This window comes from Macaca mulatta, chromosome 2 (assembly GCF_049350105.2).
Source record: "Macaca mulatta isolate MMU2019108-1 chromosome 2, T2T-MMU8v2.0, whole genome shotgun sequence".
Taxonomy (NCBI): Eukaryota; Metazoa; Chordata; class Mammalia; order Primates; family Cercopithecidae; genus Macaca; species Macaca mulatta.
Window position 1 is genome coordinate 82872381 of NC_133407.1, and position 16109 is coordinate 82888489.

Here is a 16109-nt window from a genome sequence, read left to right on the forward strand (position 1 = left end):
TTCCAGGTGTTGTGTGTCTCAGCTCCCCTGGCTAGGAAAAGGGATTCCCTTCCCCCTTGAGCTTCCCAGGTGAGGCGATGCCTCGCCCTGCTTCAGCTCTCGCTGGTCGGGCTGCAGCAGCTGACCAGCACCGATGGTCCGGCACTCCCCAGTGAGATGAACCCAGTACCTCAGTTGAAAATGCAGAAATCACCGGTCTTCTGTGTCGCTCGCGCTGGGAGTTGGAGACTGGAGCTGTTCCTATTCGGCCATCTTGCTCCGCCTCCACCTTCCTTCTGATCGAATAGGGAAGTACCTTTGTTTGAATCTCAGTAGACAGATGGCAGGACTTGTTTGAGAGTGTAAACGTATCATTCTGCAATCTGAATATTGTCCTCTCAGGTGACACCCTGCACAGCGGAAACTCTACCACTAGTTAGGTTGCTCACTTTATTTCCAACTGAACCTCTTACTTAGAAGAAGTATTTGCACCCTGCCTGAATAATGCCAATTATCTGTGACACAGGGGAAAAGAGTACTTTCCACCCAGAGCACAATATTCACCCAAACGCTGGAGGAGACACCCGTGTCTGCAAATGATCTGCAGTACCTGTGTGAAAGTCTCATAAACAGAGTTTAGGCGAATAATAAACAACAGTGGCACAGATCAGGCCTAAGGACAGGAATCTGGTGGGGAGTGGGATGAGGGGGTACGCCATTTCACTGTGCATCTCTTACTCCATTGGCTTAATATAAGAGCAAGGCCTGTTTATGGCAAAAAACATAACAGGACAGAAAGATATAGAAAATAAAAATTTTAAGTTTTCCATTCACATGCCCTATTCAAAAGTAAATACTATTAAGTTTTTCCAGGTTCTTTATAGATTTCCCGTGTGTGTGTGTGTGTGTGTGTGTGTGTGTGTGTGTGTGTGTCTCCCTCCATGGGGTGGGAGGGGTGAATAACACTACATTATGTGTACTATACTGTGGCATTCAGCCACAGAAATTTCTTAGTGGGTGGTTCTGTTAAAGTAATAAATACACAGGACTATAAAATGCTTGGCAGATCCCATCCAACCAAAATGAAATTCAAACTAGGTTTAAAAAAAATAACAATTTAAACAGCCCAGGCATTTTGAACAGCTTTATTAATTTCAAATCTTTTGAATGCTTATTGTTAAATGGGAAAGCTTTCATTATTGCCCCACATACTTATCAGGGAAATAAAACCTTTCCTTTCACTTGAAGTGTTTTGACAGAATTTCTGAAAACAAGAAAGGAAGGGCCTCCAGGGGAAAGCCGGCACACCAGGCAAATGAGATTCTGGCACTACTGCTTAGGAGAGGGTCTATTTTCAGTGAGTTACTTACTGTGCCCAGTAGATATCACACAAAACCAGACTCTGCAATAAGAAGCAAGAGCTCTTCAGGCTACTTTTCTACAGAAGACTTTATAACGTTGAGTTGCTTTAGGTTTTATAAAAAGTTATAGTGGTATTTAAAGACATCTTAGACACATCAAATAATAATTGATAAACAATAAATCCAATAACAAATCCAACTCTTTTTCTTTTTCTTCTTGTCTTTATTTTACAGGAAGGACTTTTGTGGTAAGAAATCTAATAAAGTCTGGTGGCCAAGTCATCCTTTATTCTAAATATACACTCTCAGCTGAAAGTGGCTGTGGCACATGAGGGCCCAAAGTGTTGACATCAAGCTTCTGGAGCTGGGATACACCACTGGGCCAAGTGGACCACCAAACACACAGTGAAATCCTCGGGCTTTGACAGGGTCTCAAATGAACCTTCTATCAGAAACAGCATGTACAGATACAGCTTGACTAACTCCTTATACACAATGGATAGTCTATAAACATGCACTGAATGAATGAATAAATGATTTTGAAAATCAGCATATTGTCAAGTTGTCCCCTGGTTACAGGTCACATTCCTAAGGATACTGAACAGAAAAGGGGATAATATATGGTGCCAAGAAAGAAGTAGTAAGGTTATTTAAAGATCAGCATCTTTTCCGGCCCACAGTAAACCTGTGTAAGTGGATGAAATAAATCTGCAAAAATCCCCAAACCTTCTACTATACCCCAACAGGGTATGGCTTGGTTTTGTTATTTATTATTTACTATTTGATTTGTCTAAGATGTCTTTGAAGACCACTATGAATTTTTTTTTTTTTTTTTTTGTTGAGACAGTCTCGCTTTGTCGCCCAGACTGGAGTGCAGTGGCCGGATCTCAGCTCACTGCAAGCTCCACCTCCCGGGTTCACGCCATTCTCCTGCCTCAGCCTCCCGAGTAGCTGGGACTACAGGCGCCCGCCACCTCGCCCGGCTAGGTTTTTGTATTTTTTAGTAGAGACGGGGTTTCACCGTGTTAGCCAGGATGGTCTCGATCTCCTGACCTTGTGATCTGCCCGTCTCGGCCTCCCAAAGTGCTGGGGATTACAGGCTTGAGCCACCGCGCCCGGCCTGAATTTTTTTTAAAACCGAAAATAATTCAGTATTATAAAGTCCTCCGTGGAAAAGTCTTCCTTATTCATTCTTTTGTCATCCTCCTCTTTTTACCCATGGCAAATAACCAGTGAAGCTCATATCCCTGCCATGACTTTTTCCTCCTCTTGCACAACCTACATTCCTGACAATCCTGTTAAACTAATTTGCACTAAGGTCTAAATGACTGACATAGTTGAACCTATTCTATCAGGATTCTTTATTAAAAAAGAAAAAACACAACAGACATTCATCTTCAATCTTTTTAATGTCTCAGGATACTTTTATAGCCAGGTGAACCTTCCAGTACCTCTGAAATCACTGTGCAGCATGACGACCTCTGTGGCTACTCATGCACTAGGCTTTGCCCATACCTAGACTTATGCACTGGTCTCATACCATTTACAGTGATTTTAAACTATACTCCTCAGCCATAATCTGAGGAAAGAGGACCAAAATATCAGTTTAATTCCAAGCTTTGCTTGGCCAGAAGGAAAGCCTCTTCTAGATACCCTACTGAAAACAAGTCAGTGGTAGGCACCCACTTTATTTACATAACAAAAGTCCCATATATAGTGTAGTCAGTCACAATACTTAAAAGATTAAGCTGAGGGTGAAAGCTGCAAACACTGATTCCCCATGCTATGTTACATAGTAATCTAGAATATCTGTGGCCCAGATATAGACTAGTTAGCACTTGTTAGGTATAACTATGGTTTGAAGAATTGCTTGTAGCTAATCATGACACACATATCTGGCCTGGGATGTATATTTTGTAGTGGTTTCTCTGAAGAGATTTGCAAATGGAATTATTTAAATATGCTTATCATTAGCAGTTTAAAAAATGACACTTATTTTGGCAGGAGATTAATTTTTAACTTGGCAGCTGTTTTCAGACAGATTGTTGTCAGGTTATTACAGTGACTAACTTTGAAGGAAGGAGGAAATTTATGGGAGATTATTACGTTTTCAGACCTTCAAGCTTACAATTCCCAAAAGAGGCAAATTTTCTGTCAACACTGAGATACGGGGCCTCAAAAATGCTGCAATGTTTGCAATGCATCTTTAAGACTTGATTTCAGTAATAACCCCACATGTCGAGAACTAAAAATATTCCTTAAAAGTGAAATTCTCCAAATATACTGTTCAATTGGTAAATTGGAGATTTATATGGAAGTACATTACAGAGGAGCAAGGTAATATATTGGAAAGGGCTCTGAACAGAAAGCTTGGAGACCTGCGTTCAGGTGCTAACTCTGAGATGATCACTAACCCGGTGGGCACCTGCAGATCTCGGCCTCAGTTTCCTCATCTGTTAGATGAGAGTATTTACAGAGGATCATTAAAGTGTTTTGGTGAAAAGTCCATGCACCTCTGAAACCAGCGCAGGTAGATCAAGTTTTGCCCAAGTTGTCCTGTAATGCACACAAAGACCACAGGGTGTCTCTCTACCTAATGCACAGCCTGGAAACCCACACACAGTTACCAGATCCCATTGCCCCTAATTTTATTGTCTTGACTTTCAGTCACCATTCGTTAGAAAGCCATGTCACCTAAAAGCCCAGACAATAAAACTGAGGGGCAATAACCCAAATTTATGTTTGGTTATTGGCTAGCAGAATAGAAAAGAGAAGGGCTTCTTGGAGAAATCTACTTGAACACAGCTTTGAATTTATTAGCAAATTTCTAGTTTATAATATAAAGTAACAAGTCACAAATCAAATTTCTATGAAACATCAGGATACACGACAGAAAGACCATAAAGTAGTCACCAATATTCCATCTGATTCCCTCTCATGAAAAAGAAACCCCAGATAATTATACTTCGAGCATCGTAGACGTGAGTAAGTCAGATTATTCTCAATCAGAAAAAGATGGCCCAAGATAACAAATTCACATCTTAGTTTAACGTAAAAAGCTCTCAGAATATACACTCTTCCAAAAATCTCAACCATAACCAACATGGAAATCTAATGTATTTTCCAATAAGAAGAAGCAAGAGTAAATTCAAAAAAATATAAAAAATGATTTAAACATTTTTTTTTAAAACAAACAGGCAATCAAATAAGATAGGTGAATTCATTAAAAAGATCCCCACTTGAATGTCTTGTAAGTCTTAAACTCAAATAATGTTCTTCAGTTCTCCCTTTGGGTCACATGAATCATAAATATAAAGGCACATAAGAATCTCCCGCTGCAAGACTCAGGATAATATGGTAGGCATAGGTTTGAAACACAACAAAGAAGTCATACCTTGAAATCGTATGTGGCATCTGGGTTTTCGTCACAGGCAATAACTTCTGGTGCCATCCAGTAGGGAGTTCCAATGAAAGTATTCCTCCTGCCCACAGTTCGATCAAGCTGGGCACTGACTCCAAAGTCCACTATTTAAGAGGAGAAAAGTAAATAAAGTCTATGATCTTAGGTTTTATAGAGCAATAAAATGAATGTGAATTATTTTATTGTGGTAAAATGTACATAACATAAAGTATATAATTTTGACCATTTTAACGGGTACATTTCTGGGGCACTAAGTACATCCACATTGTTGTGCAAACTTCACCACTATCCATCTCCAGAATTTCTCATCTTCCCCAGCTGAAACTTTGTACCTATTAAACAATAGCTCCCAATTTCCCTTGCCCCAACCCCTGGCAATCATTCTACTTTCCCTCTCTATAAATTTGACTATTCTCACTACCTTGTATAAGTGGAATCATACAATATTTGTCTTTTTGTGACTGGCTTATTTCATTTAGTATAATGCTGTCAAGGTTCATCCACATTGTAGCATGTGTTAGAATTTCCTTCCTTCTCAAGGTTAAATAATATTCCATTGTATTTTTGGACCACATTTGGTTTATCTGTTCACCTGTTGATGGGCACCTGGGTTGCTTCTATCTTTTCTATACTATGAATATGTTTTTAAACTGCATGTGTAACTGGATGAGGTGTACCAATGAGGAAGGCACAAAGAGTTACATTTGGTTACACCAAGGCTTCACAAGGACCAAAAATAGGTGTTAAAAAAAAAAGTAAGCTTGGTTGTCATAAAGGGTAGTATTTTGGGGATACGAAGCAAGTGATTAAAAGCAAAAGTCTGGAGTCAGACTGCCTAAGTTTGTATCTCATTTCTGCCACCTACTAGTGGTATGACCTAGGGCTAGTAGATCAATCTCTCTGAGCTTCGGTTTCCTAATCTGTAAAATGAGGATGATGACATCTACACAGAGTTGCTCTGATGTTTATGAGAGATAATCTATAGAAAATTGTCATACAGGGCCTGGCATATAATAAACACTCAACAAGTAACTGTTAATTAGTGATGCAAGAAAGCTCTCAGGGTAGCTTATCTAGTTGATACATATATAACTGCTTAGCCTATATAATGCATACTTTTGTTTTTAAAAGAGAATATTCATGAGATGAGAAAGTTTGGCCCCAAATGTTAACTAAGAAAAAAAATGAGTATCATATATTTCAACAAAAAGGAAGAGCAAATGTTTGAGATATAAACATAGAAGATGTTTAAATCTCTTTGAAAACATACAATCATATGGACAGTGATCCTTTTCTAGATGACGAGTCACATATCCTACTGGATATTTTTCAATTCATGCTCTTACTCATATACACCAAACAGTCAAATGCATGTGGTAATTCTCTACTTTATTTGGACAGTCCCAGATTTGTTGCGGAAAGAGCTCTAATAGATACGCCAAAGAAAAGGATTCTCCCACTGATGCAAGTGGAGGTAATCAGTATGCACCTAAAGGAAAATATTGAGCATTCATTTTGTACAGGAGCCCAAGGTAGTAACAAAATCAATGTAAATATAACTTAAACCTACAGGAAGATAGCAGGAATTGATTATTCTGAATATGCCTAACTGGGTATATTTTCATGGAAAAAAAATTGGGTCCTAGTGCTCTGTTATAGCAGCAACAATATAAACAAACTGTAAGATATAGGAGGCCATTTCAAACTTTGTCACTTCTAATCTTTGCTGAAACAAAGAAACTCAATTATTTCTATATATTGATTAAGCCAGTGGTTCTGTTCCCACATTATATATAATTCATTCCTCAGAATGCCTTGAGAAAATATTTTTTAAAATAGACAAACATTTTCCTTTCTATTTTTAGGGCAATGCCCTCCAAATCCACAGTGGCAAATTAACATTAATTTTTTAGAGCTGTTAATATAATCTCATCACTTCCTGCAATTCCAAGGCTCACAGGATTCTGCTCTTACCGAGTTTAACTTCTGCATTTTCAGTCAGCAAGACATTTTGCCCTTTAATATCTCGATGAATCACTTTATGCTGGTGCAGGTGACTCAGCCCCTGGAGTGATGGAGAGTTAAGAAGGGTTAATAGGAGCATAAGCCAACATGCCAATAAATTATTTTGAATGTTAAGGATCCAAAAACTTTACACTCACCCAGACATACTTTTCAGAATTATAATCACATCTTTCATGTGCTCATAGTGCTCTTCTAACTGTAGGTAATTGATCAATATACATTAAAATACACAGACAGTCCTTGCAATGCATGGTGCTGTGTTTAATGAAATGCTTGCATAACGTATCTGATTATCAGGTATCAGGGAACCACACAAGTGATTATATGGTTCCAACATGAACACGAGTTTCAGTTAATACTACTGTGAAAAGCGAGGACTGCCTGTATTTGCTAGTTTGAAACAGAACCATCTACACATTCTCTGTATAGAAAACTAACCTGATTTAACTGAATCCCTGTAGGATTTTTGGCAATATTTGAATTTAAAAGTTAAAATTTACTTTCTGTTATCCAATTTCATTGAATGATTGATTGATTGATTGAGACGGAGCCTTACTCTGTTGCCCAGGCTGGAATGCAATGGTGTGATCTAGGCTCACTGCAACCTCTGCCTCCTGGGTTCAAGCGACTGCCTCAGTCTCCAGAGTAGCTAGGATTACAGGTGCCCGCCACCACGCCAGGCTAATTTATTTTAGTAGAGACGGGGTTTCACCATGTTGGCCAGGCTGGTCTTGAACTCCTGACCTCAGGTGATCCACTCACCTCAGCCTCCCAAAGTGCTGGGAATCCAGGTGTGAGCCATAGCAGCCAGCCTCGTTATACAATTTTAATTAAGCACAGTAAAATATTTCTCAGACCAGCCAAGAAATTTCCCATTGGCTTTACCCATTGTGCCTTACATTTAAAAAGAAATACAGTTTCTATTTCCTTTGTTGGCATTTATCACTGTCATTTTTAGTTTATGCTATTTGCGACTTTGTGCTCATTATGTGAGATAATTATTCAGTGACAACTAAACCTGTTTGTGTTCCATTTCTTCATGAATTACTCTGTTTTTGGCTTCTTTGTGGTGTGAATTCTTTAACCTACAGACTTACTCTAAAAAGTAGTCAGATATTTTTCAGATAAATTATAATCTAAAAGAATCTAAAACTGGAGTCTTAAAGCGAATTATTTTATGGTAACACTTGATAATTCAATGTATCAGGTACCCAAGTGTACTTTATTATTTATAATTTTTTGTTCTTTTAATCTTCTCCACAACAACAAAGTCATGGTATGAAAAATGAAGTTGACAGGAAAAGAAACAAAACTGGATATCTGAATTCTCTTGTCAAAGAAATTCAGCATGAGAGTACAGAGGTCCAAGAAGACCCACATATACATTTAGAAATATCACAAAACATAAACCATGTTATAGAAGGGTTTGAGGCACTGGTTTAGGTCTTTAAAAATTGCCTTTCTTATCTGTTCAGTTTGTCACAAGGTAGGCATCTAGCAGGTTTAAATGTGTGGTTTTCACAGTGTTTATGTACCCTATAAATCCTTAAGAGAGGGACTGAAGATCCCTTTCCCTCCTTCACCACTGAAGTGGTTGAAAGCAGATACCAGAGCATGGAAGTGAGCCAAAAGTTCTTCTAATGAGATCATACAATGCATGGAGGTCATCTCTAAAACCTCTTGTGGCCAGAGACCTTTGGGTGATCAAGTGTCTCTTCCAGTGAGTCATGTCTGAAATGCCGGTATCATTTCCAAGAATGTACTGGAAAAGGAGGAACGCCATTGTTTCCACACATTGAGAATGTGTGAAAGGTACTGAGAGATGCTCATGTGATGAAACATCCCTGCTGCTTTTAGAACCAAGATGAGATCAAATGACTGATCCTCTGGAGGGTTCCCCAGCAGTGCAGAAAGGCGTATCGGGCAGATCCAGCCCTAGAGACCTGACAGGTTCTTGGCACCCACTGAGTGGCCAGGATGACTACATAATCCATCATGCTCTACTGAATGAGCAAAATTTTAAGTCAGAAATTCAAAGTAAGTTTGCATAATGGCACATCAAAACAGAGACAAACGTCAGATGTGAAGGAAATCAACAGCCAGGCCTCCTTGTTTCCCCTCAAATTTTGTTTTGTCTTCTGTTTAAAAACACAAAATATATAATTTATATTTTTGCCTACCCCAAGCCATGGATGTATGTGTTTTTTCTTAAGAGGTTTAATTTTTATATTTTTCCCATTTATATCTATAACCCAGCTGGAATAAATTTTTGAATATGGTATGTAGCAGGTATCAAGTTTCATGTTTTCTTATGGATATTCAACTGATCAAGTACTATTTACTGATAAAAGCACCCTTTCCTTTGTCACAGACCAGGTGTCCATATGATGTGGGTCTGGTTCCTGGATCCTTGATTCTGTTCCTTTGGCTATTGTCTAATCTTGTAACAATACTACTCTGTCTTAATTTATTAGTAGCTTTATAATAAATCCTGATAACTGGTAGCATAAATCCTCCAGCTTTGTTCTTCTTCTTCAAGATTGCCTTGGTTATTCTTGGCCCTTTGCATTTCTACATGTTTGAAAATCAGCTTTATAAATTTCCACAAATATACCTATAGGAATTTTAATCGGAAGTTCAATGAAACCATGGATCAAACTGGGTAGAAATGACATCTTAACAATATTGAGTAATCTGTGAAATAATATATGCCTCCATTTATTAAGGTCTTCTTTAATATTTCTCAGTGATATTTTGTAGTATAGAAGTCATTCACATCAATGTTACAATTTTAAAATTCCATTTTCTATTTGCCTTTTCCTAATTTGGTTTGCATTTAATGAACAGACATCATCTTCTTATGCCTTCCTTCTTTTTAACTTCTATGCATTTCATCCATTCACCCAAAGCATATAATCTGTCTCTCAAAGGCATACCTTGAACACACAGTAAAAAGTTTTAACTTTTGTTCCCTTAAATTAAGAAGGCAGAGCTTATAAATAAACAACAATGGCCAGGAAGATCCAGTAAGAATGCTCAGTAGACATAATAATCTCCATACTAGTAGGAAGGGATGATTAAGCTACTCTGAATGAACTAAAATATGCCCAGTTACTTTCTTCTTCCTGAACTCAGGTCAGCAAATATGATACAATTGTCTAGATTTCCTGATTGGGGGATGTATGGGAAAACTGGCCAAACAGGCAGTCTTGTTCAGCTATTTTGATTAGTTTAAGCGATTAGGTCACAAAGATTTATTTTTAAAGGTAAAATCAGTTAAACTAGGTTGTATGTATAGGAATGACTAAAGTCACACAATCCTTATAAACTTTATATGGTGAGAAGGTATTACACCATTAGAGATAATATATTAATTATAAACTTTCACAAACAGATAAATGAGTGATCAAAACATCTCTTAAAATAATTCATTTCCTAAGTGGAACACTGTCTTTATGATCTAAAATCAGGTTTCTAATTGGAAACAGCATTGAAAATGAATCCCTTATTAAGATAAATCACCCAACGTCAACCTAAATGAAAATGTGCTCATGGCCTATCTCCAGAACGGCGCTTACTTCCATCAGAGCAGACCTTCACACCAAACTACCACCAGCGCCACCACCACTGACAGGATAAACTTTTAAAGAGTTTTTGATATGCTTATGAATTTCACTGGAAAGTCGCAAAATGCAGTCCCTCCTAAGATATCATGTGTTGCTTGAAGACTTTGGGAGGTGGGCCAGTCCCCACTCGTAACCTACCCGTAAGATTTCCCTGCAGATGTATGCAATCCACTCCTCTTTCAACGTGTTACCCTTCGTGTTCTTGATCAGGTCGGTGACAGAGCCAGCACCACAAAACTCCATCACCAACTGGCAAAGGAAGCAAACAAACCATTATTTTAATGATGCTTCACAGCTTCCATTAAGTTGGGGTAAGAAAGCACAAGCAATTGGCTGCTCTGGAATGCCATTCCTGCAAAGAAAAAGTAATCATAAAAAAATATAAAACACAAGCTTTTACCTTCACATATTCCCAAAATGATATAAAGGAAACATTATTTGAAAATTTTTCAACCTGTAAGTTATAGTTGAAAATTCAGGAAACTCTCCATATTCTTTTTTTTTTTTTTTTTAAATGGGAGCAGGTAGGTGACTCAGACAAAATTGAGAATATCTCTGTTTTTACTCAGCAGTCAAATTTTCACATAAAAGTAGCATTATTCCCCCTTCAGAAAGAACTGTGGTTCTCTAGTGTCCCAACTTAGGGTTACAGAAGTGCACACTGTTTATGTTACTGGTTTGTAAGTGGCACTGTAGGCTGTCAGTGTAGGAACTATCTGTTTTTAATTAACTTCAGCGAATGTTCCCAGGAGGTTGGACACATCAAATAAATTCAATAAACAATAAACTCTAATTTAGCACCTTTCATGCAAAAGCTCCAAGCACTCTATAAATATAAACTCATTACAGTACTTAGCAACTTATAAAATAGGCAGAAAATAAACATCACCCTTACTTAATGGGGATGTAGAGACCCTACGGAAAAAAAAGCCATCTATGTGCTTTTACATGCATTTTCTAGGCTTAGAAAAACCCATCCATTTCCAGACTTTTACCTTCAAAAATATCTTCAACAAAGGTCACCTTACTATGTACTTATGTATTTTTTTATAATTATACAAAAAGAATTCAGAATAACTAGCAATCAATTCCTGACTTGGTAATAGAGACAGAACTAAAACGGAGCCACAATAAAATCACATTGATGGCTTTGGCTTTGTCCAAATCTACATTCCTGATTTTAGCACTATGTTTCCAGGTCCTAAAAGATACTTCATCAGGCTCCAAAATCTTCAGGCAGAAACTATATTTTCTTTTTCTTTGTATACCTAATGGAAACTGAATAAAAGCTCATGAAACGCATTTCATGAGTGAGTTTCCAAAGCCTGTTCTGACTTGTCTTCTTATGATTCCATAAAGGCTAGGGAAACCTTTCCACCTCTTCCAAGAAGCCAGAGAAGTTTCAAGACCTATAAGTGTTTATAGGGAAATTTGGGAAGTGCCACAAGTAGATTACATTCCAACCAGATAAAAGTTGGGAAATTACAATATGTAATAGCCCAGAAACTATCAAAGACCACAAAATCATGTCAAAAAGGATTCAATTTGATGAGAATCCCAGTGGTGAAAGATGGAATAATTTGAGCATTGATAAGAGTAATAGCTCCAATGTGTAGAAACACTTTAAATGTGCTTAATTAAATGCCTTAACAAAGTCACCCCCCACCCAAAGGATATGACTGGCACTGTTAGAAAAAAATAACGAACCAACTTATTTTGAGAGCTGGCAAATAAAAGGAAAGACTGAAGAGTCTATACTGCCTTTTTTATACAAATCTTACCACTGGGTAGTTGAATAATAAAAGAGAGAAAGTTTCTCCTCATACAAAAGTAGGTATTCCATCTAATAAATGAAGAAGACATAGTAGAATTAGAATGCCAGCATTTTGTGCCTCCTAATAAGCTAGCAGACTCACGCAGTGATCATCAATGACTGTTAACATTTTAAAAAGTAAATACAATTTGCCTCTTGATAAAAGAACACACATTACCTAGGAAGTAGTACTGCCAAAAATAAAAACAAAAATCTGAACCTCATCAAGCCACTAGCTCCAATCACCAATTTACAGGAAATTCAGAGGACTGAGGTACATGTAACATCATGGGGATACAATCAACAAAATCTAGACCAGGATACTAGTCAAGACAAAGAGTTTTTTCAACACTTAAATTGCAAGGGAGAAAAAAAGAGATGCAAAGAAAACCTATAGATTTAAAAACACTTAAAAAGATATACCAACAAATAGAAATGGGTGCACCGTATTTAGATTTTTTTTTTTTTAAAAGAGAGATATCACAAATTTTGAGATAATTACAATTCTGAATACAGACTTAGATATTTGATGATACTCAAGAAATCTGCTTAATTTTTTTTTTTTTTTTTTTTTTGAGACAGAGTCTTGCTCTGTCGCCCAGGCTGGAGTGCAGTGGTCCCATCTCAGCTCACCGCAAGCTCCACCTCCCGGGTTCATGCCATTCTCCCACCTCAGCCTTCTGAGTAGCTGGGACTACAGGCACCCACCACCACACCTGGCTAAATTTTTTTTTTTTTTGTATTTTTAGTAGAGAAGGGGTTTCACTGTGTTAGCCGGGATGATCTCGATCTCCTGACCTTGTGATCCGCCCACCTCAGCCTCCCAAAGTGCTGGGATTACAGGCGTGAGCCACCACGCCTGGCCAATATTTTTAAAGTGTAATGATGGTACTGTAGTTTTGCAAAAAGAAGGTCTTATCTTTTAGAGAAAAATGCCGAAATACTTACGGATAAAATTATATGACAGTTTCTTCTACAAATAGTGCTGAGACAACTGGATATTCACATGCAAAAAAAGTTATACCTTTACCTCACACGCTATACAAAAAAAATAACTCAAAATGGATCAAAGACCTAAATATAAGAGCTAACACGATAAAACTTTCAGGAGAAATCATAGGGGTAACTCTCCTTGACCTTAGATTTAGCAATGGCTTCTTAGATATGACAACAAATGCACAAGCACCACAATTTAAAAAAAAATAGAAAAAATTAATTTTATCAAAATTATAAACATTTGTGAATGAAAGAACACTATCAAGACAGTGAAAAGACAGCCCACAGAATGGGAAAAGTATCTGCAAATCATATATCTGATAAAGGTCTACTATCCAGAATATATAAGGAACTCTTACAACTCAATAATAGAAAGACAAGCAACCCAATTTAAAAATGAGAAAAGGACTTGAATAGACATTCCTCCAAAGAAGACATACAAATGGCTAACAATGACATGTAGAGATGCTTGATGTCATTAGTTATTAGGAAAATACCAAAACCACAATGAGATATCACTTTAAATCTACTAGGATGGATATTAATTTAAGAAGAAAAGAAGGCGGAAAATCACAAGTATTGGTGAGGATGTGGAGAAACTGGAACCTCTATACATTGCTAATGGTAATGTAAAATGGTACACGGTCACTGTGGTGAACAGTTAATGGGTTCCTCAATAAGTTACACATAGAGTTGACACATGATTCAGCAATTCCACTTCTAGATGTATACTCAAAAGAACTGAAAACAGGTGTTCAAACAAAAACTTGTACATGAATGTTCAAAGTAGCACTATTCACAATAGACAAAAAGCAGAAATAACCAAAATGTCCATCAACAGAAGAAGAGATAAACAAAATGTGGGATATCCGTACAATAAAATATTATTCAGCCACGGAACGGAATGAAATACTGATGCATGATATGTGGATGAATCACGAAATCATTATGCTAAGTGAAAGAGAAGCCAGACAAAAAAGGCCATATATTGTATGGTTCCATTTCTATGAAATATCCAAAACAGGCAATCCATAGAGACAGAAGCAGACTAGTGGATGCCAGGGACTGGGGGTAGGGGTAACAGGAATGACTACTTAATGGGTACACCATCTCCTTTTGGGGTGATGGAAATGTGCTGGCACTAGACACTCATGATGATTGCATAACATTGTGACTATATTTAATCATAATGAGTTATACATTCTAAAGCAGTTAAAATTTAGGTAAATTTTATGTTATGTTTATGTTATCAGAATTTTAAAAAATGATATAAGTTTTGTTTCAAACTAACTAGAAGGGGCAACGTAGATGGGCATGTGGATGGGTGGAATTGGCTGCTGGTTAAAGGCTGTTGGGGCTAGTTTTGGGCACATAGGTGTTCATTACACTGTTCTGCCTATTTTTGTATATGTTTAGGATTCTCCACAACACAAAGTTAAAGAAAGTCCCATTATGCAGCAAATCAGGGTTCAATGCCAGCAGGATGGACCAAAGAAACATCTTTTGGTAGCAGGAAACGAATATTTTCCTGAGTTAGCAAAACATGTTTGTGTCCCTTCTCTTAAATCCCATTTTGAAAAGTACATTGACCAGGCCTCCTGTGAATACATCCATTGCTCCTGTATCAGCTGGAGAAAATGTCCCACCACTGAGCTCTATTAGGCCATGTAATTATAGCTCCCAAGGAAAGCAATGGAAGCCCAGTGACTCGAGTCTTTCAAAATTAGATTGGACAAAATACTTTCAAATATTCAGTAGAAAACAATCCTACTCTAGCCAGGCACTACTGTCAGTGATTTCTATAATTTGCTTTTCCATTCAGCTCCAGCTAAAGGCTGCTAAATTCCTTTCATCTCACTATGGAACAAAATGATTGTTAAATTATATAATGGAATTAAAAAACAAAAAAAAAGAAAAAAAAAAAAACAGCACTTGCTAGCAATCGGTTCCTACAGCCACACAGCAACGCTGATAATTACTGCCACCGCACAGCAGGGACCCTCCCTCCCCATAAGTAACCTCATCACATTAATAAACAGAAACAGAGCTCAACATGCCAAGCTCAGCAGTGATAAGTCAATAACTTCACATCTCACAAGTAAGAAATAATGGGTCATTAACATTCTCCCTGAAAGAAAGTTCTCAAAGAGCTCATACTGGGATAATAATATTTTCTAACATTTACTGAGAATTTACCATGTGCCAGGCACTGGGTGAAGTGATTTACAAATACTTCGTTAATTCTTCTTCACCTAACTTCCTTTTTCTGTATTTGGAAATAGAGCTTAGTTACAGTCTGCCCATTATCCATAGTCTATGCTCATTAAGTAACTTGAGCACGGTGAAAGCACGTTGCTCCCTCAATTACTAGTTATGTGTCCTTGGGTATGTTCCCCAGCCACCCTGGGCTTAGCACTGTCTCTGTCCCCACCACTACCACTCTGATAAAATACAAAATAAAAGCATCGACCTTACAGGTTTGATGTGAACATTAATTGTGTCTGTGGATATAAAGCTCCTAGCAGCCAAAAATCTCAAGGTGTATTTATGATGTTTCTATTCTTTGGTCTATTTTGCATTTATAAAAATGCAAAAAGAAAGAGTTTCTGACATGGAAGATAGCATCAATATCTCCCTAATGTCCACTTCACTTGGATGGTGAAGAGACAGGTCTGAAAGATGTTTGCCAAAGGCACTGGGCACATTTTTCTAAAACCTCTATTAATGAAAGGGCACCAGGGATACATGTCTTTTTTTTAAGTTTGTACCACACAGCAAGAAGACACAGCGGTGCATTCCAGGGCAATGGATCTTTTTATTTGGAAGGCAGTAGTGATGGGGGTGGGGGAATTTTGAATGAATCTTACACTTGAAATTTTCACTCAACA

General features: G+C 37.6%; 1 protein-coding gene across 28 annotated transcripts in view; it reads right to left on the reverse strand.

The window, feature by feature from the left end:
- TNIK (TRAF2 and NCK interacting kinase) overlaps nt 1-16109 on the reverse strand; it is a 408234-nt gene that overhangs the window by 134187 nt on the left and 257938 nt on the right. For all 28 annotated transcript variants that reach the window (XM_077990083.1, XM_077990077.1, XM_077990073.1 and 25 more), the window contains 3 exon segments: nt 10551-10661; nt 6736-6826; nt 4735-4865 (listed from right to left, as the gene is read on the reverse strand). In XM_077990083.1, the coding sequence (XP_077846209.1) occupies nt 4735-4865; nt 6736-6826; nt 10551-10661 (333 nt within the window).